The 27,886-nt window shown below is 36.7% G+C and overlaps 1 protein-coding gene across 1 annotated transcript; it reads left to right on the top strand.

Annotated features, from left to right (window-relative positions):
- The first annotated feature begins 471 nt into the window (after positions 1–471).
- On the top strand, positions 472–24,019 carry NGLY1 (N-glycanase 1). Its single transcript, XM_009086131.4, has 12 exons — positions 472–632; positions 1,720–1,834; positions 3,840–4,076; positions 7,520–7,679; positions 10,866–11,088; positions 11,805–11,926; positions 12,341–12,486; positions 12,667–12,777; positions 15,026–15,190; positions 16,491–16,679; positions 18,955–19,132; positions 19,567–24,019. The coding sequence occupies exons 1-12, from the start codon at positions 505–507 to the stop codon at positions 19,740–19,742; spliced, it is 1,950 nt and encodes a 649-aa protein (XP_009084379.2). The 5' UTR covers positions 472–504; the 3' UTR covers positions 19,743–24,019.
- The last annotated feature ends 3,867 nt before the right edge of the window (positions 24,020–27,886 follow it).

Below are 27,886 nucleotides of genomic sequence, written 5' to 3'. Positions count from 1 at the left end.
ATTTAACCAATAGAAGATAGCATGTTTATTAGTAAGAGAACTGTGTAACTGTGTAGCAATGAACATGAGTGCCTTTGTTTGCTAGAATGTATAAATAGTGATACATTTTGGTAGCCATCGTGCTGGCCTTGTGCACCCCTTTCTGCGCAGACCTATAAATAAATCAAATACCTCGACCCTGGGCGTGGATTGGCGCCTTGCACACCGGGTAAAAGCAGCTGCTTTGGGATACAGGGCCCGGTGTGGCCGGGAAGTCCCGCTGCCCAGGGGGGTGCGGGGTCAGGGTTAAACTCTTTAAGTGTTTAAAGGCTCCTTAAGGCCCCCCAAAATGCGCGGCTGCGGACGAAGAGGCTGCGGGCGGCGACCCTGCCGCTCCTACTGCGCATGCGCCCTGCGGCGGGCGGTGCTGCCCGGCTGAGGGTGGTCACCTCGGTGCTCGCTCGGCGCATGCGCTTGGCGCAGCGCCGGGGGCGGGCGGACGGGCGGCGCGGGGGGCGGGCAGCGATGGCGGCCGCCCTGGAGCTCTCGACCTCGCCGGGTTCCCCCGCCGTGAGCGAGCTATGCCAGAACAGGCGGGAGATCTTCCTGGAGGCGTCGCGGCTGCTCCTCACTTACGCTGACAACATCCTCCGGTGAGCGGGGTCTCCGCCCTCGGTCCGCAGGCGGTGCTGCAGGGTCCCGCCGGCCGCTCCCCGGCTCAGCGCGGCGCCTTCGGTTCTGTTGTGTAATACCGAGTTCAGAAGCGTCTCGCGTGGTTTTGTCGTTATTTTAAAGTGAATGTTGTTTAACAGATTAACAGATGTGTAGTGTTCTGGATTTCTGTTTCTGTATTTATTGCCGGTTGGTTTGTTTTCAAAGTTTAGGAGTTAGTGTATTAACCACAAAATGATGCCTTATTCCTGATTTTCCACTTTAGGTGGATATTGAGCTACCTAAAAAGAAGTGGATGCACAGCAAGTAATTTCACTTGATTTAAACTTATTATTTACTTCTTTTTTTTACTTAATTTTTTTTATTCTATATTTTTGCTTGCCCTATGCTTCTGACTTCGCAAGGGTGGTACCCAAGACTTTAATTAGAGCTGAATTTCTGCGAGGTGGCTCTGTAGGGTGCCCATACTCGGCAGTACGTGTGATTGACCTTGATGTTTTCCAGCAGCTCGAGGTGTATGAGCTGCCCCTCCCTGTCTATATCTGCCTCGTCAAGCACTTGTTAAAGCTGCTGTGTGACAGAGAACGCCGAGTCCCGGGCTGGCTTCTTTTAAAGAAAGAGGCGAGAGAAAAAGGTTTTTAAAGGAATTGAAAGGGGAACTGAGAGATAGTACAGAGACAACAGTCGTTCCACTCAAGTACTGGGCAGTTTAATACAGCTTCCGTGGTGGGACCAAAGCCATCCAGCATTAATCTGACTGGTTCAATTAGAATGCACCAGGTATATGGGGATGTGAAGTTGTCTCTAAGTGTCACTACAGACTTATCCCTGCTGGGTATGACTATAAAGCATGAATTCATGAGCATAAGTTGCAAGCTAAACTTTAGCACCAGTTGGTAACTCAGAACTAAGTATAAAAAAACATTTATAAAGTCAAAGTTTTATGTAGGTTTTGCCCAAGTGATGTAAATGAAACTAAACTTTAAAAAAATCTTTCAGAGTGCAGTTACCCAGCTTTTAAGCATCTACTTCATTTGCAGATATAATTATAACTTTCAATTTGTTCAGGAATCCCTATGAGGAAAAATACAGATTAATTCGGATTGGAAATCCTGCATTTTCCACAAGGTTGTTGCCCGTCAGAGGAGCTGTTGAATGTTTGTTTGAGATGGGGTTTCAAGAGGTGAGTAAACTGTAGTAACTACAGGTATCTTCATCTGTTTACACAGTAAAATTTAAATTTGGAATTTTTTTTTTCTGCTTTTCTAGTTGCAAGGCAGTAGATTTTAGGGCAATTGGTATTTTCTTTCAGTCCTTGTCTGCAAATATCTGTAGCTAACCAGCAGAGAATTTAGATGTGGCTGCAGAAAAGTGATGAGCTAACCTAATGCATAACAAGGTTTTCTTTTTTGCTGCTCAGGCACTGCTGGTTTGCTGAATGGCTGGATACATATCCATGCTGGCACAAAGGAAGTGGTGGGAAGCAGGGTGGAAACCCCTTCTCTTTGTAGTAATTAGCTGTTGGGTGAACATTGTAAATGAGTGTTGAAACTGCCATTTTAAAGGGAGAAAAAAAAAATTTTAAAAGCCCTGTTCTTCATGTTCCTACCATTAGTAGGGCCCTGTAGTGATTTAGATAAGGGAAGCTGATCTGATGAAACCTTAATCTTCCAAAACAAAACCAGAAATGTTTTTCAGTAATTCCCAGTGCAGCTCCACAAGTCCTGGTGTTGTCATGACAGCAGTGAAGGGCAATAGACTGTTTGAGTAGTAGTAGGAGGGTGAGTCCTTCAAAACCCATTTTTAAAAGTTATGAAATGTTATCCTAAAATGGTGTTGAATCTTGATTCTCTTGCAGTCAGAAGGATGCATTTCAAAGATTGCTTTGTTTTCTGAGGTAGTCTCTGTCTTGGTGGAACTTAAACTGCCAAAGCCTGTTAAACCAGAAGCAGTATTTATAATTACTGGAAAGCTGGTCTAAAAACCCAGCTCTTGTTTAACAGTGCAAAGCTCTTGCTTTGCTTTAATTTGTCTGTTTAAAGCCACAAACTGTATGGGTATGTACATTAGGGTACTTAGGTCCAGCTGTCATGAGACCTCTGCCTTCTCTTTGGGTAAAGTCATTACTGTAATTTTTTAATTAAAAGAAAAAGTGTACTGAAAGAAGTGGTGACTGCAGAGGGAGAAATGGTTTGTGGATTTATTCTTATGCTGGTGCTCAGGAGATTTTTAATGGTGTATTTTAACCAGGAGGTGAGTTGTGTACCTAAGGGTGGGTCTCTGAGAGTGTGTTGCCTCAGTTTTATGGTTATTGTGTCAGTCAAAGCTGGAGCTCACAAGCTTTTCTTCACCTGCATGGCTAATATTGTTCTTAATTTTGTTTCTGCTTGATAATAGATTGATACATTCCATTTCGTTTTGTGGGTTTTTTAAGTGTTAACACCAAGTCTCATCTGCAATGATATGTGACCTCAAGTAACTGTAGGTAAACAAATTACCCTAATAAATAGAAGTGCTTCAGTGGTAGAAACTGAAACTGTTAAAGGATGAATGCTTCAGGATATTCGTGTTTTTAGTAACCTGTTCCTTTATGTTAAGTACACAGATACCTGATTCTGTCATAATTATTGATCTCTTGTTATGCTACCAGTAGTCATGTTGCAGTCAAAAATAAAACCCAAAAATCAACCCAGGTACCAGTTGTAATAAGAGTGATATTGCCTATCTGAGAACTTAAAACTTCAACATGAAAGATACCAGTCTGTATGAGAATTTCCAGCAGATGCTGTTTTAGGGGCTTCTTCCCTCAACATTGGATGTCTTCCTGTGTTGCCTAGGATTTCATTGCTATACTGTGAGAACTGAGCATTAATTGTTCATTTCTGTTGTTGCTGCTTTCTGTGCCAAACCATAACTACATAGCCCATGAATTGCTCCACAAAATAAGTTACCAACCAAAGCATGTTGTTATGAGCCCTCTTTCTCTAGATTGACTCTAGGTTCTTTATCTGGTAGGCTTCTGAAGCTGTGAGAGGCTTCAAGCTTCTATTGTAAGGGACCTAATCTAAAAAGCTGAATCCTGCCAAGCCTTAAGATGCTAACTTCCAGTAAATTCTTCAGCTATAGCTACAGATCATTGACCAGCTTAGACCTGCATTAACTCCTGAATTCACTTGTCTAAATTTCAGGGAGAAACTCACCTGGTTTTCCCTAAGGAAGCTTCAATTGAGCAGCTACGTAAAATCAGAGACTTAATTGCTGGAGAGAGAAGTAGCAGACTGAATGAGTCAAACCAAATCCACAGATCAGGATCCTCTGAAACTGTCAGCAGCACTCAGACAGCTGCACAATGGCCTTCAAGACCCGTTGCCCCTGCCCCTGCCCGTCAGCAACCAGAAACATCGCTTGTGCAATCTCTTGAAACGGTAATTATAATCGGCAAACTTCATAGGCTCATTAGTCTTGCTTATAAAGATTGAAGAAGAGTTAACTGTTAGGATAGTTAAATGCTCAGAGAAAATGAATGAGTAGACTCCAAGTAAGCACACTGTTAAGCCTAGAGCATCTTGGTCTGACCGCATAGCTAATCTTGCTTTAAGAAGGTTGGACTAGACATTTTTTCCCCCAGTGGTTTCTGAAGGTTTTTTGTGTTTTCTTCAGTTTACATTCAACTTAAGCATAAAATGTGCTATAAACAGAATATCATCAAGAGATTTTGTTGAAGATGTGTATGAATATTCTGTTGGTCAGGGTGTCAAGAAGAAAAAGCTAATATGTATTGCAAAGGAATAGCAAGATGGAGAACAAGGGAGAGAGTGGGAGAGCTAAGACTAGGGTTATGTTTGAAAAGGAAAGGAGCATAACCATAATTCTTATAATTGTTGGTGTCTTGGTTCATGCATTATGATCTGTATGTATGGCCTGTGAGGAGGGCTTTCTTTTTTCGCATGTACCTGTCATTAAAAACAGAAATTTAGACAGACAAGGACAAATTTATAGTTATTTAGGCTAAGTTTCCCCTGTCCAAAATGTTGAGGACATTTGTCCTGATCAAGACAGAGCAAAGTCTTTTCATCTGCTGTTAACTGGCCCTGATGGGAGAAGACTCAGCACCTCATACAGCTTTGAAAAACTAAGTTACACCTCTTGATAGAAGCTTTTAAGGATGCTTTGGTTTATCTTTTGGAAGAGTTTTTCCTCCTAGAACCAGTGTCACTTTAAGATTAAAGTTGGTGTAAGATGAATCCTTCCAAAAGCTCACTTTCCATGCATCCTTAAACACAATTTGCATGTTTTATGTTATTATCAGTATATTGTTGGATATGAACTATGACATACTGTTTTTTCCCAATCCCTACCGAAGTCAGTGAATGAGAAATGGCAAAGCATTATTTGAAGTGATTGCTTTTGGTGATGAAGAGCACTGAATGAGCCATCCTCACAGAAAAGGTCTTTTGGGAAAGCCACTGTTGTAGGCATGTTGTATTGAAACATTTAATCTAATTATATTAGCATGGCAGTAGTTGCCTCTAAAATATGCTGACTGAATTTGTTTTATTTTGTTTGGAGGTTTCTGGGTTGGTTTTTTGGCCTGCTTCTAGATTTGTACTGTTTCAGCCACTTCTGCAGTGGTGGTTGGAAGCTATTATGAAACCTGTAGAGTGATTTGCTGCTGCAGTACTGCTTAGTAAGGGAAGCTTTAAAAGTTCCTGCACTGACTACGATGTTGCACGATGTTGACACAATGTATTCTGAGGTTAATCCTTCCAATTTCTGGTTATTCTGCCCCAACATACACTAGTCATCAGAGTTGTGGATCCATTTCTCTGAAACTATTCATTTTCCATGCCTGGTTGGTGGGACCAAACTTATTACTATTTAGAGGCATTAGTAATGCAGTGTTTTCACTCTGTTAGAATGCTGTATTTAGCTGATCTCTACAGGGAACTATACTGATAGGTCTCTGAGCCATTGAATTTGGTCTTTATAGTCTGAATTGACTGGAAGTAAGTCTGGCAGTGACTTGGCCATTTTGCTTGCACAGCAGTGGGGGGTTTGTTTTCCAGTGAGTACGCTGCATAGTTTCAGTTGTATTATCATTGTATGCACTGCTGACAGATGTCAGAGAGGTTTAGAGTTGTGTCTGTAGTGCAAGCATTTTTTTCTTGCTTGTGTGTTTCACCTGTCATTCATGGGAGGCCTGGTAAATGCAGGGAAAAGCATCTTACTTGAAATAACAGAGGAATATTCATAAATACACAGTTCTAGGAACCAAGCCCACCATGAATTTGCCTCAGTGTTTTCCTCTGCATTTCTTGTCATAAAATATTCTTAAGACTTAGGAGAAGGAGAGCTATGGCTAGTTTTTAATTCTGGTGGATGGATTCTGATCCCTTCCTGAATGGCATAGTGATTAAAGGAGGAAAGCTGTATCCAAACTTAGAGCTGCAGCAAGGTTCACCTGGCTTCTACAATTAAATGTTTGCATAACACTTCATACAGTGGCTTTTATAAAGCAGATTAAGCACTACTGTAACACTGATGATTTTGCATCAGAAACCTGAGTTGACAAAGAGTCTGGGAGACTTCCTGTTGTCCTGAGCAATATCCCTGCATACCCTTTCAGGAAGCTGATGGACCATGAAGGTCTTAAGGCCTTTGGCAGTCTCTAATGTCCCTTATTTCTTCCTTTCAACTTGCATTAAATGAATCTGGACACAATGGAGTTTATAATGTTAAACCAGTTACTTACAGCTGATGAGCTCCAGGAAAAGCAAAACAAGCTCTCTTCTGTTTTAGCAGTTATGAAAATTAAGGACTGATCCTGAAGTACTGTAACAGCATCAAAGCAATCAGTTGTCATTTGAACGCTCCTTTAAAAGAAGTTTTCTTCTGAAGAGTTTTCACACCTGGCTGTATGATACTGCATTTGCTGCAGGGATCTTAGGAAAGCATTGCATTTTTGATTAAATTAAAATCGTAGTTAACAAGGCTAAAGGCTGAAACAAGATGTAGCAGTGGAGAAAATGTAATTTAGCAGTGCCACAGGCTTCCCCCAAAAATATTTCAGACTCTTTCTTTCAAAATCCCATTTCACGTTCTGTATTGTTCCTTTTTAAATGGGAACAAATGGTTTGCTCAGCTACCAGCTTCATTATTAACTTCATTCATTATTAACCATTATTCATTATTAACCTCAGCTGTTAGTTTTGGTATCTATATGTGTACCTTATTGTGTGCAACATGCCTCTAGGTGACACTTAGGATAACTGACTGAAGGAAACCTTGTTCTTATATCCAGTTGCTACTGAAACAGACTGCATGGTTCAGTGGCTGGTTACTGGGCTCTCTGTATAAACCTCTACCAGAGTTGATCTATAAAAGAAGGAAGTAGAAACAGACAAGCAACATTCATGAATAAGAAATAATAAGCAGAATTCATCAATAATATAGTTCTAAAAACCAGTGTAGCAATGTCCAGAAAATGAAAGTGATTGCATGTCTTTTTGTGGATTTTGGGTAAACATTCCAAAAGAACGGTGGGGGAGATTAGCTGGGGAAGAGAAGTCAAAGACTTTCCCATTAGAGGTGTCTTTAAAACCAGTTTTCTCCCTAAGTTAATTGATTTTTCAGTCAAGACACCATTCAGAATGCTCAGAGACAACAAGACTAGCTTTACAGTTTGGGTGGTGGTGTCCTCAGTTCTTGTTGATGTCTTGTTGAAATAAACATTTCACCTGTAAATAAATATATAATGTAAATATGTACCTAGAATTATGACTGACTTAAACTAAAATAGGAGAGTTTGGTTATTCTGCCTAAAAGTTAAAATTCATAAATCATCTTGTGATTGAAAATCCTTTTGCAGGCTGCAAAAATCTTGAAAATGATTCAAACAAAATTTGAGGGTCTTGTATTGATGTATGAGAATCCTTCTATTCAGCAAAAAGCACTGGCTGCAATTCCCCTCCAGGAATTGAAAAGCAAAGCTCAGAAAAAGCTAGCACAAGCTACAAGACTGGACAAAGGTAATGCTGCCAAGTTAAAGTGTATATGAAAGTAGAAATGTTCTTTCAAACATACCATATGTTGTTGGTGTGTGTTTTGTCATATGTCTGCAGGTTCCAAATGCTGTTTCTAAATTGGAATTGCCTTCTTCCTAATTTACTACTTCTCTTATTTTTATTTCACTTTTGTCATTCATCTTTTACAGCTTTTTATGTAGAAATTTTGGACTCTTAATTTCTGAATTAGTAGGAAAAAGCAGCGGGGAAACAAATGTTGCATTCCCTGAATCTCAAATGAAATAGCTTCAAGAAGAGGAGGGGAGCTTCTTGTTCAAGTAGTCATTGTTATGAAATTCCCAGAGTGCAGTTTTCCTGTATGTACTACAGTTCTAAATTCAGAATAAAAATTTTAAATACCACTTCTCTTTTTTGAAGTGATATTGGTGAGATTTTGAATGAAATCTTTCCAAGATGCAACCTGATCCAAACAAATGATCACTTTCCTTCCTCATACTTAAATGAATAGGGTTATTCCCTATTCCTCATGGAGCTAGATATGACATGTAGCCATAAATACTTTTGGCATCAGTGTTTAAAATTTATATTTTCTTCATAAATGTGAATTTGTTTTGAATGCATTAAGTTTTTGTCAGTTGAAATGACATATTTCTATTTTCAGGTGATGGTTTTAGATTTGTTTCAGTGGTACGGTGAAATGTTACTTCTATAGGATAAATATTTTAAAAAATACAAATCCAATATCATATTTAAAGAAAAAATCTTTTTCACCATGAATCTTTGATAGAAGACTGTTTCAGGCAATTTTTTTGCTAACTTTATAGGAATGGTGTTGGTTTGCAAACCAAAAATAATCTATTCACATGTTTTTTTATAAATTACTTTGTGGTGTCTCATGCAGCCACATGGTAATATGTAATTGTGTCATTGGCATTAAGGAAATTTTTGACAATGGATTTTCTTAGTAATTTTTCTTTTATAAAACTGTATTAGGAAGTAAGACACCAAATGAACAAGTACAAAGCATTCTTATTCAGCAGCATGGGACAATACAGTGGGGAAAAGAGATTTAGCAGTAATAAGTTGCAACTGCTAAATTTCTTTATAAAAGAAAAAAATAAAGAACAAGCCTGCCTCTTAGAGACTGTTCTAATACTACTGTGCACATTGTTTACAAAGGGGAAGGAAGGGGGAAGGTAGTGTCCTGGGTGCTTCTTCCCAAACTATCAGGCTGATTTAGTCAAAATGGCTTCCAGACCTTAATTTAGATACAGATAAAGGGGAAGAGATGGAATTCCACTGTTATGGATTGTGACAGCTTGGAAGCATTTTTCAAGAGCTTTATAGAAACATTTGTTTTGGAATGGACTGTATATGAGATGTTTGGGTAATTGGCTTTCAGCTTCCTTCGTTTCTGTCCTGCTACATTAAGACTGTCACCTCTAGGAATGAATACTTAGTGCTAGGGGACATTTGGTTTTAGGGTAGGTCTTGCAACACATTATGAGCATTTTTGGCTCATAAAGACTCTACTAGAAGATAATAGTCATTTGACAAGAGTTATAGCTTTGATTTTATTATTTCCCTTTGCCACATTTCATTAAAAAGATGGACTGTACAGTCAAAAATAGCTATGTATCACGGTTCAAATAAATCACATTTGTCATTTTTCCACGTGATGTTTTAATCATGGATTTATTTTGCAAATCAAGGGAAGAATGTTTATAGCGTAGCAGTCCTATTTTCACAGATAGGTTCTAGTTTGAATGTTGTTATCCAGGAAAAGAGAGTATGACCTGTGCTTGAAATCTTTTCATTCAGCTTTTAGCAAAAAGCTTGAATATACAAGCATATCCATTTTGAAGCAGTGAACCTTTCTCGGAGTGTTCCAGCACAAAGGTTATTCCACATACACAAGTAAAAATAGAAATTTTACTATAATTCAAAGCCAGGTATTCTTGTTTTGATTAACAGGTGATCTCTTCCCATGTACTTCCTGATCTTGGCAATGTGTGTTTAATGGCGTCAGTGCTCCTACAGAGCCTTTTGTACCAAGAATGGCTACAGCTTCAGAGCAAGATGTGAAATGAGCTTAAACACTCATCTTAGGGGGTTTTTTTCACCATCCTGAAAAAGCAGCTAGTTTAGTGCAACTACCTTCAATTTCCTTTTTGCAGCATTTTTACAAATCTATTTTATATGTTAATATTCATTAGGCAAACCTGTCTGCACTGTGACTAGAATAAAGCTGTAGTGCATAAAAATAATCAGGCAGAAATACCTATGGTTGCAGTGTGGCCTAGGTGATAAAGTTATTAGGAAGAATTATTTGAATATTTATGTGTCTGAGGAGGAAGAGTGTCTCTCTGCACATTGTAACAGGATGTGCATTTAAAAATTCTAAGGAGCTTAAAAGAATGGATCTTTCTTGAAAAGCTGGATTTTTAGATTTGTTTTTTAGGTAAAATGGGGCTGTTTCCAGGTGTCAGAACAGTGAGAATATGTAAGTAGATTCTAACACCTGTTGTAAGCAGGAAAATGAGCCAGAGGAGTCTGGTGTGGTGAAATCAGCTAGAGTAGAAAACAAAAGAGATCCTGTGTCTGCCTTGGGTAAGCTGAGAAAGGTGTTTATTTGCTGAAATTAGAACAAACTCAACATGTTTGCATGGTATATACATATTTTCTATAATAATTAAGCTGTGTTTGTAGAAGGTCTGTTTATAGAAAGCCTGTGCACCTGGTTGTTTAGATTGCTCCCAGTGTCTGGTTCTTTGGTATGTTGAAATCAAAGCAATTCCTATGAATAGGAAAATATTTTGGAGCAGAAAAATAATTAACTCTCTGTTCCAAAGTGCTGGAAGAGTACGAAGGGCATCAGGAACTTTACCAGGATGAAATGTAAATCTGACTCATTTTTCTGAGCAATTTCTTATTCTCATTCTAGCTGTAGTATTACAGCTGTAGTAGCTGTTTATTGTTCTTAAGTTTGAACTTACTCAGTCTTGACAATTTAGATTTTCTTTTTTGCATGTGTTTAAGTAATATACAAAGCTTTTCAATATGGATTTTATATTTAAGAGTACGTAAAAATATATAAAGGCCTAGAGATGCTAATTTGCATAGGCACTGTTAAGTTCAACTAAATTACTTTTTCATTTGAACTAACTATGTGTTGTAAAAATTTTACAGGTGCACATGTGAGTGAAGAGGACTTCTTATTGTTGGAGCTTTTGGACTGGTTTAAGACTTCCTTTTTTCATTGGGTAAATAGTCTTCCTTGCAGCAGGTGTGGTGGGCAGACAGAGCCTAAAAGTGGCTACCTGTTGCCTACTGATGATGATCTAAGGTGGGATGCCAGACGAGTGGAAAACCATTACTGCAACCAGTGTCAGCTCTGTAATAGATTCCCAAGGTGAGCATACAGAAACTTCTGTCTTTTGTCTTTCAAGAAACAGCTTTGTATTGTGCATTTTGTGAACAAATGAGAAGTTGTTCGTTCAGAGAGTAGAGGAGCAATTTTAAGTAACATGATAGAACGATGAACAAGCAATTTCTCTGCAAGATCAGAGATTTTTAAAAACAATATGTGCTTTCTCTTATGTGGACTTGTTCTGAATACTTGCCTAGCTTGTTTGGGGGGTTTTTAATGTTAATTTGATGAGCTATAGCTTCTAAATAAAATATGTTAATATTGGCAACTATATGTAGGTAGTGTTTTATTATTGCAGAGAAAACTACACTTCTGCAGGAAATCACAGTGTAATGTACATCTTTTGCTGAGTCTGTAGCAGAAGAACAAGTATACAATTTATTTATACTTTTGTGACACTTAGACATTTTGCTAACTATTTAAAGGATCAGCATAAAAGTAATATTGTAAGATATCTAAATCAATTTTGAAAACTTCACCAGATTTATTTTGGGGCTGCTATAAGCATATGATGGAGTCATGTGAGTTGAGGTAGCATTCTGCTCGGATGTATTTTGTGCAGTATAGCAAATATTTCCATTATCTTCTGTGGACTGATTGGTACTGAAGTCTGTTCAGATCATCAGAACATGATGTAAAGATTTCTGAAAGGTGAAATGTATTTTTAATTCTTGTTTGGTGTTATTTTTCTCCTGTAGGTATAACAACCCTGAAAAACTTCTGGAAACCAGACGTGGACGCTGTGGCGAGTGGGCCAACTGTTTTACACTGTGCTGCAGAGCTGTAGGGTTTGAAGCAAGATACGTCTGGGACCATACAGGTATCAGTGTTCTGGAGTATTGTAACATTAATACAAACCTGTGCAAAAGGAGGTTATGCATTTTATGTCTCTCAGATCATATTAACCATCAGGCAGCTTGTGCAGTTACACAGTCAGCCAACAAAGACAATATACGTTCAATTTCCTGTCCTGCCTGATGAGATGAAATACTGTTCTGCAAGTAAGGTTAGATGACTGATTTCTGAATGGTACAATCTTTAGCTGAATATAAGGAACTGTAATCCTAAGAAAGAGGAAGCTTTGGTAGTGTTTCTATATGTAGATGAACAGAAAACATGTACTTTCACCTGTTCCTTTATTTAATGAATTGGAAAAAGTTACAATGTTCTGCAAGATTACAATAGAGGCTTTATCTTTATAAGTCATTGTTTACTCTTGACCTTTGTTACATAGATCATGTGTGGACCGAAGTATATTCTTCATCTCAGAAAAGATGGCTTCACTGTGATCCTTGTGAAAATGTCTGTGATAAGCCTCTTCTCTATGAAAATGGCTGGGGAAAGAAGCTCTCCTACATAATTGCATTCTCCAAAGATGAGGTAGGAGTAATGATGCTAATAATTAACAAACTTGCCCTGAAGCAAGCGTGCAGTGTATTCCACCTTAATGTGATTTTCAGAATTATTGTAGAAAAGCATATTTCATTAACTAGCCTCTTTAAATGTAGCAAGATATGTGGAAATTTTTAGTTGCTTTATTTTCTTCCACTTGTGCTTGAGGTGGTTGATGTGACCTGGAGATACAGCTGTAAACATGAAGAGGTACTCTCTAGAAGGACAGCACTCAGCGAAGCTACACTGCGAGAGACAATTAATGCCCTAAATAGAACGGTATGTAACTTCTCTTTAGTGGGTTTCTGAGAATGAAACTCAAGTATCTACTGAATGGGAAGTCCTCAAACAAAGGAGGTAACCTCATATTCCTATGAGGTTACATGCACTGTGGATAATAAAAAATGCTAATGTTAATTACCCATTTTACCCTGAATACATAAGAATCAGTCGCAGCTCTGAACTTGTGGGAAATAAGATAAATAATGTATGTAAGAGTATTATCATATTATCTCTTACATACTCAGATGTGTGTGTATATATTGTTTTTCTTAGGGACTTTGGAGCAGACTTAGACTTGCTGGGAGTAAACTGCAAGTCTTTAGTTACTATGTGGACTCCTTCAGGGTGACTGAACATTTTCCACATCAGGGCTGCTATAACTTAAGAACAGTAGCATTTACAGTTGTAAGAAATGAAGGTTTAATTTTCTTTTAATGACTTTTTACAAGCTCTAGGATGTGAGAGGAATGATTCATGGGCTATTTACAAGACTTCCAAAAGGTCTTGATACCATCAGCAGAGCTTTGACTCAGAGCCACTTGTATTTACACTGTTCATGCTTAACATCCCCAAATTATGTGGAGCCATTTGCACCTGCATGTCATAGTTGCAGAACTTCTCTGCTAAGCTTTTTCCACTCCCTACTTGGGACACTAGGAACTTGATTCAATATACTAGAATACCATAAAACCTTGACCTACCTAGAGGTTTCCATTTTGTCCTCCCTTCCTTACAGGGCTAATTCCCATGCATGGAAGCTTTAGTTCCAGTGGTAGTATGCAGCTGATGACTTAAAAAACAGATTAGACCTTTTTTGAGGCCTGCTGTTTTGAGAGTTATAGCCATACATTAAGACTGTGAGTAATTGAGCTGGACTAATATTTTGAGACCATGGCTTGAAATAATTTTAAGAGTAATGAAAAATTAGAGTCATGGAGCAGAGCACTGAGAAGAGTAACCAGAGCATCAAGGTCCTTATAGGAAATTGTGGATTGGTGTTGTTAATGTAGAATAAACCATATCAAGCTTCCTCTGAGCTGAAGCAAGATCAGTAGTGCTGCATAGAGATATCCTAAGTGTCAGGGCAATTGTTAGACTCAGGAAGGCATGATGTTTCATGGAAAACTGCTGCAGCCACTGGTTGTCATCCATCAACCCAAGTAGAGGTGTGTTTACCCCCTTGCTGTGATAGAACTGGTATTTGGCATCTGGAATTTGTTCAGCTGGAGCTGTTTCTCATCATTTCTCTGTATCTACTTTCCTTTATACAGTTCCACATTGTTGTCTGGAACAAAAAAGTCTTCAAATGTTTCTTTTTGTAATGTCTATTAGCAAAAGTTGCTGGGGTCAGAACTGCTTTTGAGATAATTGAAATGCTTATCAGCCTCAAGTTTCAGGTCCCAGTGGGCTGAGTGTGCATGCCTTGGGTGATCACCAAAGCAGAAAAAAAGATGATGTGTGTAATAATTTACATACTCAATGCTGAACTTTTTTCAGCCCCATGTGGGTTTATCTACAGTTAAAAAACTAAAGGCTTCACATTCCAGATTTGTATATTTGACATGAAGATCATGTAGCCATAATACTAACATCTCAATTGATTTTTTAAAGTTGTTTATCAAAAAAATGCTCAAAGTTCTATCCGTGTAGGCTAAGACATGTAATTCTTTCACTAATCTTTCTAGAACTAAGTTTTTCTTAATTTTCTGACATCTAAAAAACAGATGCCATGGTCTGTTTATGACCAAATCAGTGAAATAACGCTTTCAAAGATTTTTGTTTGGGCTTAATCACAAAACCAAAACTGTTGCCAACTCAGTCACTCCACCTTAGAGAAGAAAAATTTGACCACAAATGATTCTTGCCTTCTCTTTCCTCCAAATAGTATTGAGAATTTATGGCTATGGTCCAGTATACATATGAATAGCCAAAAAAAAACTGTTATGGAAGTGGTTTATTGTCCAAATAAATGTATTAAAAACATAGCACAAACATTATTTTAAAAGAATTCCACATAGTGCCTGCAAGTTCCTAGAGAAAGCACTGCTGTCACATAACTGTGTGCTTATGACTAGTTTGTATTTGTGTCTGTGGTATAAGATTAATGTTTCTAACAATTGGCTTAGACTTTAAATGTTAATCAGTTTTTTCAATCCTATTTTTCCCTGTTGGTGTCACTCTAGAGCAGAATTACAAATACCATTTTTTCTGAATGTTTTCTTTTTTCCTAAATGTCTTTTTTCAGAGACAACAGTCTTTGTCAGAAAATAGAAAAAGAGAGCTCCTGGAGAGGACTATTGTGGAGCTTGTTGAGTTTATTTCACCTAAAACACCTAAACCCGGAGAATATGGTGGAAGGACATCAGGCTCAATGGCTTGGCGAGTAGCCAGAGGTGAAATTGGTCCAGAGGTATTTAACTTTTGCACTGATGACCATCTTAGAGGTGGCTAATTAAGGCTTTGTGTTTATGGTCTGTAAAAAAAAAAAAAAAAAAAAAGAAAAAAAAAAAAAGAAAAAGGCACTTCATGGTAGTTAGCCAGATTCAGCTAAAACAAGTGAATCTTGCAGAAACATTAGGTGAAAGTTTGATGTAAATTCAGTAGAGGTCTGCAAGTAATTTTTGAGAATTGATGGTGGTTTATTGATTCTAATAATGTTTGGGACTCCTTGATAGCAAGTGTGTTTTGTTCTTAAAAGTTAAAAATACTTTTTTCATTTAAACTAATTAGTTTGACAGAGCTAGAAAGTTTAAGTTAGGTAAATTGGGAAAACTGTAAAAAAATTTTGTATTTGTATTATTAGGTTCTTCCAGGTTTTAAACAATAGTAGATTTTGACCAACTATTTTTGTTAATAAAATGTGGGAGCAATTAGAATTGTTTAAATTAGGCAGTCTCTTAAGTAATAAGCTTTATTGATTTTCACATCAGTATTTTTTCAGTTTTTTCCAAAAGCAAGGCTTGACCTTTGTGCTAAGATAGACTTTCCCAGAACCATAATAATATTTAGCTTCAGTCAGGATGCAAAGATGTGACCTCAATTTTGTAGCAATCCCATCATGTGGAATGTCTAACTGTCCTGTACAGAAACAGTTAAGTGAAAGTAATGAGCTTGCTAAGATTGTCTTAGTTTGAGAAAATAATAGTTTATTGCAGTTCTCTGTTGTTTGGAAGACTTAATTTATGAAACTCTTATGAACAATTACTTAAAAAAATCTAATACTGTGAAGTTAAAATGTTTGTACTTTTAAGTTTTTTGAAGTTGATTTGTAAACTGGTGTACATAAGTACCTGTATATGTTAGTCACAGGTTTGCTATTCAGAATAACCATTTACTTATTCACTGTATGAGCAATGTACTCAGCATAAAAATTTTCTGTTCTGAAACTCTGATTTCTTATTTAAATGATCCTACTTCATGTTAGTTTGTTAAAAAATTACTTCTAAAAGTAATTATTTGAAGATTTAAGAAATAAAATTACTCCTCCACTCTGAAAAAGTTGTAAGTGTGCTGTAATAAACTGGTTTAAAACTTTTCTTCTGGAGAAATGATTTTGTACATGACCTCTCTTAAAAAGGACCTTTTTTTTTTTTCACTTGGCAGCAAAACTGAATTACAAAACTGTGACATACTGTTTATAAGTAATGTAGTCTTGAGGGAATTTAGGCATTGGGGAATGAAGGTGCTTGTATGTTTTGGCTTTTTTTCAGAAAAGAAAAGAAGTAGTTTTTATTCCCTCTGAAAAGGAGAAGACATCTAAACTGTTCCATCTTGTCTACAATGTGATAGATGATAGTTATACACGGATTTCCAATAATAATGAAAAAATAAGTGGCTGGGAAGCAGGTGTTTGGAAGGCAGAATCTATTTGGAGAAAGGTTGAAACAGATTGGAAAATGGTAAGAATAGCAATTATTAAAAGCCTATAAGGTACAGTAAAATTATGATAACTCCAGTAAAACAGAAAATCCTTGCCAGTGTTTGGATTCGAAACCTCTCTTGGTGCCCATAGAATTTAGCAGATGTTAGTAAATGCTGTTGTTAAGATTCAGTAAGATTGCCAGATGGTACAAGAAATTAGAAATAAATTTAACTTGTCTTTCAGAAAGGATGATTGAATTCTCTGCAGGTAGGTAAAATCCTTGCCAGAATGCCAAATTTATAAAATGGCTTCCTTCTTAGGCTTGTGGGAAAATGCTGTTTTATTGAAAAGCAGTACTTCTCTGGAAATAAAAAAAGGTATTTGTTGTTTTAAGAATAGTTATATAGCATATCGTATCTCTTTGATGTACAGCCAGAGGAAGAAATTGTCATCCTAAATAATGCAATTCCATCTGCAAGAAGAGAAAAACCTATCAGTTATCCAGAATATTGTATACCCTGCCCAGAATCCTTCCCTAGTTTCAGGACCGAGCAGCACAAGAGTCATAGGCTCTAAATCTAAGAAGAGAGTCGCTACCTGTGGAGTGGGAAGGGGTCATGTACTAGCAAACAGCTTTTCCCACAACAGCAACCAACTGTGGAACTGAACATTCTTGTCAGGGACTAGACCATGTCACTGCTTTTTTCCTCTGTCATTTTACTAGTCTGAAGAGTCTCTGACCAAATATTATTCTAGCTTCCCATTGATGAAAATAGAGCTAAGTATGTATCTGCTTCTTTAGATTTTCTCTCCTGGGTCTGTACATAACTGACTTGCCAAATGCAGTGGGGGAATCACTAGGCTATACTGCCCTAGAGAGAAAGAAATGGGAGAATAGTACAAAAGATGTCACAACAGGGTAGACTTAATAGTAAAAGAGAAGTAACAGAAACTCAGAGTAAGGAACAGATGTTCTCTGTTTCCCCAGGATCTGCTAAAAATCTGATAGTACATTGTTTGCAATTCTGCAATGATCAGTTATCCTCACTTTTACAAGAAACATGTTGTCCCTGCACTTAAACTAAACTACAATTTTTCTCAGCTCTACTAATCATTTAAGACAAGGTGGGACTAATCTATAAGATCAGGAAAAAAGACTACCCTTGTATTCAGTGGCACCTCAAAAGGATGAGGTGATGCATTGAGAAACTAGCTCTTGCTAGTACCAGCTGAGATACTCAAAAAAGTATGTGGAGTTCAGCACCTTGATGAACATTAGGATTAAACTGACATGAAAACAGCTTAAATCATTACATTTTAATAGGTGGTCTTCAGTGTAAGACCTCACACCTTTAGGAGTTTTGAGCTTACTTCAATGTGAAAATAGTAACACTAAAATTCTGTTTAATAGTCTGTCAATTACATTTCTATATTAGGTGGGATCTTTAGTAAAACAAACTACTGTGTTTTATTATCATTTTATTCTGGTTTGTTCTCTCAAGATTAAAAAATAAAGAGCTGACTAAGTCCACTCAGTATGATATTAATCAGAAGCTTCAACATGACAGAATTTTTATTAATTTAGGATTCCAAAAGGATCATGGTAATTTGGACTCTTTAATCTGTAGTGTCTGTTATTTAGGTTTGCTGATGATAGATGTTGGACTTGAAAGAACTGTCAGGCACTTGTGACCAAATTCTTGAGAGGGATCATAGTAACATTCATTAATGTTAATATGTGAGTGTGACTGTTCAGCCAGGTGAAGTTCAGGACAGCATTGGGACTAAATTAAATTATACAAAGTTGTAACAGTTCAGATAATGTTAATATGGGATTTATAAATGGCTGGCATGTATGATTTGCTTTAACTGAGACATGTCAGGTCCTAGGAGAAGCAGTGTGCAGCCACAGCTGGTGAGTCTACTGATTGCACAGTTCTTTTCATCAACAACACTGAACAACTGAAGTGTTGCGTGCATTTAAAAAGACCCCGTATTCTCCTTCTTTACAAAATAATAATTTAGGTGGTTTTGTGGCTTGAACTTTACTATGGAAGTTGAAATAGTTTAGTGTTTCCTAGTGAGGGGCTGTGAACATGTACAATTACCTAACTGTGGAATATACTTGGGGATGAAGAAAGAGGTTTTTTTAATATAAAATTGTTCTTTGTACAGTTTAAAAGGTTCAGGGGCTTGACAGAGAATGAAAGTGTGCTATCTTAAAATTTTTATGTTCTTGTTATGAGGATTAATTTGATGTGTGTTGGTCATCTCAGTTTTTGACGTGCTGGTTGTGTCTTCTTTCCATGTAGGTTTATTTAGCCCGAAAAGAAGGGTCATCCTCTGCTTCCATCAGCTGGAAGTTTGAGTGCAAGTCAATTGGTCTAAAAATAGATAGTATTTCAGTTAGGACAAGCAGTCAAACCTTTCAGAGTGGAAGAATACAGTGGAGACTTCGCTCTCCTACAGCAGAAATTGCTCTGATAGGAGGTAAGTGTGGAATTTAAATAATGAATTATATCATGTAGCAGAGGTGTTACTGGAAAGAAATAGTTTAAATGGAGAGAGTACTGTGCAAACATTAAAAACAAAATATGAATACTCTTTACTTTTCCAGCAACATTTCTTAGCAAGGTCAAGAAAATACTGTGCATTTATTTAAAGCTGGTACAAAACTCAGTTTTATTAATATACACAGTCTACCTGCAGCAGAGCAGGGCAAGCAAGAACACAGAGTGAATACAAGATATTTGTGTTTTACTAGGAAGGATAGATGCTTTTATATCTGGTGGCAGATGAATCTGAGAAGTTGCAACTGAAATCATCAGACATCCATTACAGCTTACCATTTTTAACCTGCATTCTGTTATTATATACTGTCTGGAGCTGTGACTTACTGAATTATCTGTCTTTTCCTCCAATAGATAAAAATCTTTGCTCCTATTCAGATTTTTCTGGAGCAACGGAAGTTATGTTGGAAGCAGTTCTAAATGGAGGGGATGGTGAAGCTGCATGGCAACACACACAGCTGTTCAGAGAGAGCTTAACAGGATGTGGGGAAAATTGCTTGGAAATAATTATAAAACTCAGTGACCTCTGAGAATCTGAACTGCAGAAGTGTACTTTGGATTCCTTGAAGACATTATACCATGGATACAACATGAAGATTTGCTTGGCAATTCCTCTTCATCCTGCTGGCAGATTATTTCCTGTTTCACTGCTTCCATTAAACCAACTTGAAACTGCACGTGTGTTGAATAGGTAAACATCACAATGAAAACCTCTTTGCTATAAAAACAAACACAAAAATTAAGGGACTGAACCATAAAGTACCCTTTTCTTAAATTTTACAATGACAAGGAAACAATTTTTAGGAAGCAAAACATGATCATAGAAGCACAAAGCAATTGTAATTGACTTTAATTTGGTTTTTGGGATTGGTTTGCTTTTTTTTTGGGTTTTTATAATCGACTTGGAAAAACAGATTGAATTCTGTTTTCCAATTATAACAGATGCTTCTGATGATTTTAAAATATTTTAAACAATATTAGAGGATTTAGACATTTTTTTAAAAATTGATTTTGTGTATTATCCAGAAGTGCTGAAATTAAGTTAATTTTAATATTGCTTCAAAATTTCCTTGTTAGATGTCTAAGTATTAAACCTGTGTTTAATACCTAAAACTATTTGGAAGCATGGTGGTTCCTGGAAAAATAACCTCATTTTTAAAGAAGTGTTTATTATGTACCTAAAATTGTCATGGCCTGTGATATGAAATTTAGGCTTATAACTGAGTAAGAACATCATATTTTTTCTATGAAAAAATAGGTTATTCATTATAAATACTTTTTAATGATATTAATTCAGATTTGCTTAATAAATCTTTTAAAAGTTAGGCATGTAGGTTTAAATCCTTTTAAGCTGTTGTCTTGATTTTCTTTAAATACTCTTCCCAAATTTTATGTTAAAGTATATACATTTTTTTTCTGTTCAATTAATTCAGTGTTAAATATTCAGTCAATATAATAAAAAATACTATCCAGGAGACATCAGATGTTGCAGTGATATGAATAAAACATGGAGTGAATGTTCAGATTAGATAGTCTTTATCAGAATGTGAGGAAGGCCTTGCCTGGATTATACAAGAGATATTCTAATAGAGAACTAAAATACAAAGTTCAAACTATGGTTTTATTTTTAAATAAGTGAGAATTAAGGATGATGCTCTCAAGATCAGTGTTTTTAAAGTTTTTCTTTCTTTTTCTCATCTTTCCAACCTCTGTATTGATTTGCAGTGTTTGTCAAAAATAATTTATGTTGAAATAAATGTTTGCTGACCTTTCAACAAATCTAAGCAAATATAAAACTATTCAGATTTTATTAGAAAACTGCATATGCACAGTGAACAAAGGAATCTTAACAAATAGTAGATCATGGCAGCTCAGAAGTGACAGAACAATGTGTGATGGATTATATACTTTACTTCAGAATGTAAATGGACAGTTTATGAGGGGAATTAGAAAAGCCTCACCCCTACAATACAGATTAACACAGTGACAGAGTACTTACTGTGTTGTACACACTGGAAGGGAAGAATACACACTGGAAGACTGTTTATCAGTGCTTGACTAATGCAAAGTGAATTTGCCAGTCTCCATTTAAAACTACTGTATTTGGTTTCAGTAAAACACTTTCTCTGAAATTTTGAGTGGGAGCCCAACAGAAGAGTATTTTAGGCTAATATGGATACTGTCTTGGTAGAAAAAAGGAAAAGAAAGACGACTCAGGTGCTACCAGTCAACAAAAGTGTTTCTACTTAATATTTTGATAGCTGAAAAAGTTACTGCTTTAAAGCAGAAATTGTTTTTGCAGTGTATTAAAAGACCTTGAGGAATTGCAGAATTCCTTAACGGCATCTGATAATTTGTAAAATCAGAAGGCAGACTCTATTTAAAAGTAGTAAGATAAAGTAATTTTCTCATCATTTTGGTCAGAATCTCAGGAGGAAGAGTGATAGCTGCAGATAACTTAAAACAGTAAAGTAATTGAATTTTGTCATTTTTAAAAACTTTTAAATGAATTAAAAAAGTTGGAAAAATTCCTTGCCAGTCTAATTAATCAAGAATTACTTCTGTATCTATAAGATCACATGCAATGAATAGAAGTGCTTATTTTAGAAAAGAATTAATAAGTAACCTACGCTGAGTAGAGCTAATATGAAAAATTTAAATGGAACTCGTTCAGTTGTCTTTTGGAGTACCCTATAAACAATGAACACTTTGAATCTCTTCACACATAAGCTGTTTTAAAGGCACTCATTTCCTCTGTTAATCTCCATTTTAGCCCAGCTTTTAATACATTTTTTTTTTTAACTAGAGGTAATTCCTCATCCACAGTTGTTTAATGTTAACTTACAATATCCTGAATTTGCAGTATTACATGGTGGAAAGGTCTGTGCTGCTATCTGCTCTAAAAGTATGGTTATTAAGTTATACTGGCAATAGTACAATGCTGGGTGAGTGGTAGGTGGTGATCAGGGCACATGTAGATAGAAGTCAGTGTTTACATAACTTTTTAGAAGTTTAAGGAGGTGGAGATTAAATGGGGTAATTAAAAATACTGTTGCCTAGAAATATATGGCTTAATACAGGTAAAATCAGCAATGTTTTCTAGAATACAGGTTAGTCAGGTACATTTTAAAGAACAGCTGGCTGTCCACTGTGCCATCCATGGATGCCTTCCAAGGTTGCACTGAGATCTAAGAGTCAAATCTTTTCCATTAAAAGTTTACATAAATACTATATTACCCAGTTAATGCTTGCAAACTAATTCTGGGGTGCATGGTTTGCAACAGAACTGTGTGGGAGCCTGTGCACAGAATTCCTCCTTTTAAACAAGTATTTGTTGCACTGTTGTCTGTCTAGAGTTGATCGTCCAGCTGTTGATTTCTTCATATCCTGTTTTGACATTTAATGCTTAGTAATTTCCTACACCCCAGGAAGCTGCTGGGAAGATGTATCCTTAAAATACATGAAGGAAGCCCCTTCTAGGCAGTGTAGAAAGAAAGAAGAGGTACAAAGCACAGCTATGCAGGAATCAAACAAACTTCAGTGTAAACTATATAACCTACAAAGAGAAATAAGTAGTGAAAATTATCTTATCTGGTCTTGTAGGAAAATCTGTCTCCTTAACTCATTTGTTAACATTGGAAGATTTTTCACATATAGTGGGTTGGATTTAAGATATAATCCTTATTATGTGCAACATCAGGAAATGTAGAACACTAAAAATAAAGTGTGCTTGTCTCCATAGTGCAGTGGAATGAAAACAGATGGCAGGCAGCACATATGGCTGCCAGAAGCTGGGAACACCCATTTGCAGAGTTCTTGCAGCTCTAAACAAAACAAGCCAAAACAAAGGAACTCCGAGAGGGGCAGAGATTGTTCCAAGCAGATATCAGGATATCTGTCTCTTCTCCACACCCACACTCCTCATTGCTTTACCTCTGGTTGCTCAAGCTAGAAATGGAAGTAAACTGCTAGTTAAGAATTTAATGGACCTCCTAAGTATTTGTCAAAACTTTGCATTTCTTAAGTGTAGGCATTAGTTAAAATAAATATCTGATTTCCATTGTAGGAAATCAGATATTCCGTTCAAACCTCCGGATTTGGACAAAATTTGAAGTTTTGCCACTGTTGTCCAAGTAATTCAACAACATAAAAAAATGTGTCAGTATTGAAGGTACTTCTTATCTCAGCTTCATATCATATGGAAGGTTGAGAAGGAAATTGCAGACACATGCCTTCCTTAAACTCAGTTGCTGGCTTAGATCCTTTCTATACTTTGAGTATTTTGGGGGAATTTATTCAACATTATTTGCAGTAGTTCAGCTTACCTGGTGCTGGTTCTGAAGGTTCTTTACAGGGTACTGCTGTTGCAAGCAAACAATGCTATATGCCTTGTACCTTATGGCCTGTCTAAACAGTAATCAGCAATGTAATGTATATTATGTGTACCTATATGGTCACTGGTTATATAGTTGTCAACATGAGCAGAAGGGAAGAGTAATAGCAGTAATACATGGGACAATTTTGGGTTTTTTATGCTACTCTTGGGTGTTTATTCCAAGCAGAAGGACAGTATAGTAAAAAAAAAAAAAAAGTGTCTTTATTAGATTGAAAAAGTTCCTTCTTTATTTAAGTTTTGAATTTCAGGAGCAGAATTTTGAGACCTCCCAGCCTCTATTATGGAGCTTAGCAATGACAAATTAACAAGCCAAGGTAAAATATATGTGTTTTAGGTGTACAGGTATTATGAAATGTGTAAAGGCTTAAATGTGACCACGAATAAGATAAAAATTATTTTCTCCATTGTTAAGATTTTTGTTCTTATTCTTGGGCTTGGGGGCTTTTTTTTTAAGCTTTGTAATTAGGGTCTCACTTTGTTTATGATTAGCCTTCTTCAGTTTCTTCAGCTTTATTTTTTCTCATCTAACTTAAAATACATTTTAATTTAATTTATGTACACAGTTGCAGCTGTATGGTAAATACTACAACAAAAAATAAGTTGATTTATTTATTTGGTAAAAGGAGATGAAAGGGATAGATTAAAAATATTCAAACTCAGCAGAACAAAAAGCAATAGTAATTAAAACTGATGATGCCCAGAAACCAATAAAGTTACTAGGACTTAATAAAATTTTATGGCAAAAGAAGTGTAATGGGCTACATAAACTGATGCTGGCAAAAGTAGCTTCCAATGACTGACCCTGTTTCTGAGACATTTTGCTGTGTGTTTATTTATATTTAGGTTCCTGAAAGTTTTCAATAGAAGAAAATTGCTGAGACAATGAACAGGTTTTTTTTTTAATCTCTGTGAGATTTAAGGAATATCTGAGTTTAAATATTTTTTATTTTTAGTAGTTTAAGCTATGGAAATAATTTTAGGATTAAGAACAGGATCCTACTTGTTATAGGTAATTCCTTCTTTTGTTCCTGTGAATAATCTGGATCTTTGATTTTGGAAAAAGTGTGTTTAGTGACATGTTGCAAACAAGAAATTTAGGTCTGCATTACCTATAAGGGTGTGAGATTTCAGTGTGGCATTGAGCACCTGCTTAGCCTTGAAGGACTGAGTCTCCCTTTAGAGGTCTTACAAATGGGGGAAAGATGATTTTGCTATGCACTTCAATGGTGATAATTCAGCATATGTTCTGTTAACTTGATCCTTTTATTACATAATGCTGAGTGTTATTTCATATCCTTGGAACTTCATTAATATAGTATATTAACCTTGAAGTCCCAGGGGAACATATTTTCCTCACTGAAAATCATTGACTAGCAGCTTATTTCTGTTGCAATCAAGAAGAAATGCTGGACTTAGTTTAGATGAGCAGTTTGGATCACAAAATACAGACTCCCATGTGGATCAGTCGTAAGGAAACCAGTTGGCATAAGAGAATGAAGACATCTGAGAGCGCTGTTCAAGCAAACTCGAGCTAAAGTAGGTGGAACAGTTGGTCACAGTCTCTTAGAGCAAATGGAGCAGCAGAGTACAGAGTGGAAGGAGAAAGCCTCACTTCTCGCCTCTGCATTATTACCACTGTGAAGAGAAGGATGGAAGGTAATGCAGTGTATGTGTGTCCATGCTTGTGTTGTATCAGAAGTCAAAATAACATAGTTGGGCTGCAGCAGCTTTCACTTTTAGCCAAAGTGCCCGGGAAATGCATGGTGTATTAAAAAGCTAAGTTCACTACTGGCAAAAAGGATGTAAAACTTTATTGGCCAAAAAGGAAGTGCCTGGTTTTGGACTACATTAAGAATTGTGGTGCTGTCCTGGTTTGGTTTAGTATGAAGCATGCCCAAAACTTGTTTTGAATTGTGTTTTCTTTTTTTAGGTTGTGTAGGTTGGAGTTTCTGCCTGAGTATGCTAACTGATTTCCATGATGTTGGCAATAATGGTTTAAAAGAAAACAGTCCCGTTTCCCCCCTCCCCGTGCCCCAAAAATACCTAAAACAAAACATTCAAAATAAAAAATAAAAACACCCCCACTAAGGATGTAGGAACACAAACAGGAAGTGTTAGAGGCTGCAGCTTAATTTTAGCACTAGAGGATGGAAAAAAGTTAATCTCAACACTGATTAATGAATGTCAAATTTGAATCGTTTGGGAGATTGTTTAGAAAAGCTGAGTGTTTCCTTTTTTTTTTTAATAAAACAAATATTTTTTTTGAAAGAAATTTGTATCATCATGGAGCCTTTCAAAACGGAACCTTAGGAAGTTCTTGACCAAGTGTCAGTACTATGCATGATCTGCCTTTATCAGTTATCTTACTAGTCATATGAGTTCTTCCTCTACACTTCAAAGTCTGATATTAGTATTTTAAAAATATAAGTCTATTTGATTTTTTTTTTAGTAAAGGCGAAACCCTGAAGTTAATACTCATTGCAACAGACATTTCAATTTTTCTTGACTGTGCACTCTAACTATATGCTCTGAAACTTCATTTTGTAGTTTTATTTCACGTTTTAAGGCTTGTTAGTAATTTATATTTGTACACCAGATTATTGATGGAAAAAAAACCCTGAAGAAATGGGCTTTTAGCCAGACAAAACATAAGAATAACTTTCTGAAGACACAGAGACATGCATTTCTGGCCCACAGAAATAAAATCTGTGATTGGAAACAGACTAAGAAACACTTGCCAGAATACATTTACCTTTTCTACTTTTGATTTCCTTTATTTCACATACAGGACTGATTACCAATCATATGAGGAAATTCAATCTTTTGTAAGTATTCAGTGAAAAATACAAAGTCCATCTGTGAATAGAGGCAACGTATGCCAGTAAAAGAGTGGCTGAAAGATTTTGGATGTGGAAAAAAATATTATTCATTTCTAAAGATAATGAGATTTACTGGCACGTGATAACCAATTCAGTGGAAATCAACTAGAACCTATTCTGTTCCAAGGATTGAATGTTAAATCCTGGGAAATATTTTATTGAAAAAGTTGTATGGAAGGGACACTCCAGTCATGTAGTGTTTGTGTGTGGAGAAGGAGTAATTATGAGCAGAACTGGTCAGTGGATTTTGTGTTTAACACACATTAGAATGAGAAAACCAGGACTAGCACTACATAGTAGCATTAGCTATACTAGTGGTGAGATGGAGGGATTCTACAGTGAAACAAACATAAGCAGATGTTTTGTTCATCTTTGGAAGATTCCTTTGTTTAACATGTGATATCAGCTGTCTCTTGGGATAACCCTCACTGCTGTCTTCACTGTTAAAAGCCCTTCCAAATTTCCTTTTTTCTAAACTGGTGGTTTTTCATCCTTTGAAGCAGTGTCTGCAGTGGCAATCAAGGCAACTTCCCAGTGCCTCATATGTAACATCTGAAGGCTTCTGCACCATCCCTGGATTCTGTCCTTTTCTCTCTTTCCTGGTGTATCACAGGCTGGTACCCAACCCCTTACAGACTCCATGTATTCCCTTAGTTTATGACAGCTGCTGTTCCCTCTCCTTCACTGGTGGGAAATGGGAGAAGCTGTGAGGATGACAGTAGCATGGTCTGCTGAGGGAGTTCCTTAAATGTGGTTCTCTAAATTTACCACAGTCTTCATTGTTGGAAGATTTTGTTCATCTCTTTTATCATTTTATTTCCTACCTGCTTTTTGTGTTGTGTCGTCATGTAGTGTCACCCTACTCCCCATGGCACAACTGAAGCCTCCGCCCCTGTTGTTCCAGGAATGTGTCCCTCTCTGGTATCTTCCTTTGTTCCCAGTATTGTTCTGCTTCCCAGCAAGTCTACTGGCCACCAAGGGTAGCCTACTGCAGGCCTGGTACACAGGCCTTCTCATTTTGAGATCCATTGTCCTCCAGGAGCCTGAGAGAGGTGGTGTAGGGCCCACAAAGCAGGGGAAAGCGAACCAGCAGCCATTTTAAGGGAAGGGTTTTAGGACCAACACTACAACTTAGTGTTTTGGTATATAGTCTGTGCATATAATTCAAAAGGGCAATGAGGACCCTGACCAAATTAAATAGGCAGATTTTACTGCATGAAGGAATTGCCATGGAAATTCAAAGAGCTGAATGAATGACTATACATTAAGTTTGCAGGCTGTGCTGCAGGTATCTGTTGTAAGGCTATGAGTGCTGTTATATATTCAATTTAACTCTAGAGATTAACCCAAACAAATGCGGAATTGAGAACAATATTTTTATTTAATGTCTTTTTTGAAA

This window comes from Serinus canaria, chromosome 2 (genome assembly GCF_022539315.1).
Source record: "Serinus canaria isolate serCan28SL12 chromosome 2, serCan2020, whole genome shotgun sequence".
In the NCBI taxonomy this organism is placed as follows: domain Eukaryota; kingdom Metazoa; phylum Chordata; class Aves; order Passeriformes; family Fringillidae; genus Serinus; species Serinus canaria.
The sequence above is the reverse complement of the archived record's forward strand: the minus strand, read 5'-3'. Positions and strand labels throughout refer to the sequence as shown.

Coding starts and splice junctions, on each gene's coding strand:
- NGLY1 (XM_009086131.4), top strand. CDS start 505: ATGGCGGCCGCCCTGGAGCTCTCGACCTCGCCGGGTTCCCCCGCCGTG. Junction 7,680..10,865: donor AGCTACAAGACTGGACAAAG/GTAATGCTGCCA, acceptor AAAATTTTACAG/GTGCACATGTGAGTGAAGAG. Junction 15,191..16,490: donor GAGGTGAAATTGGTCCAGAG/GTATTTAACTTT, acceptor GCTTTTTTTCAG/AAAAGAAAAGAAGTAGTTTT.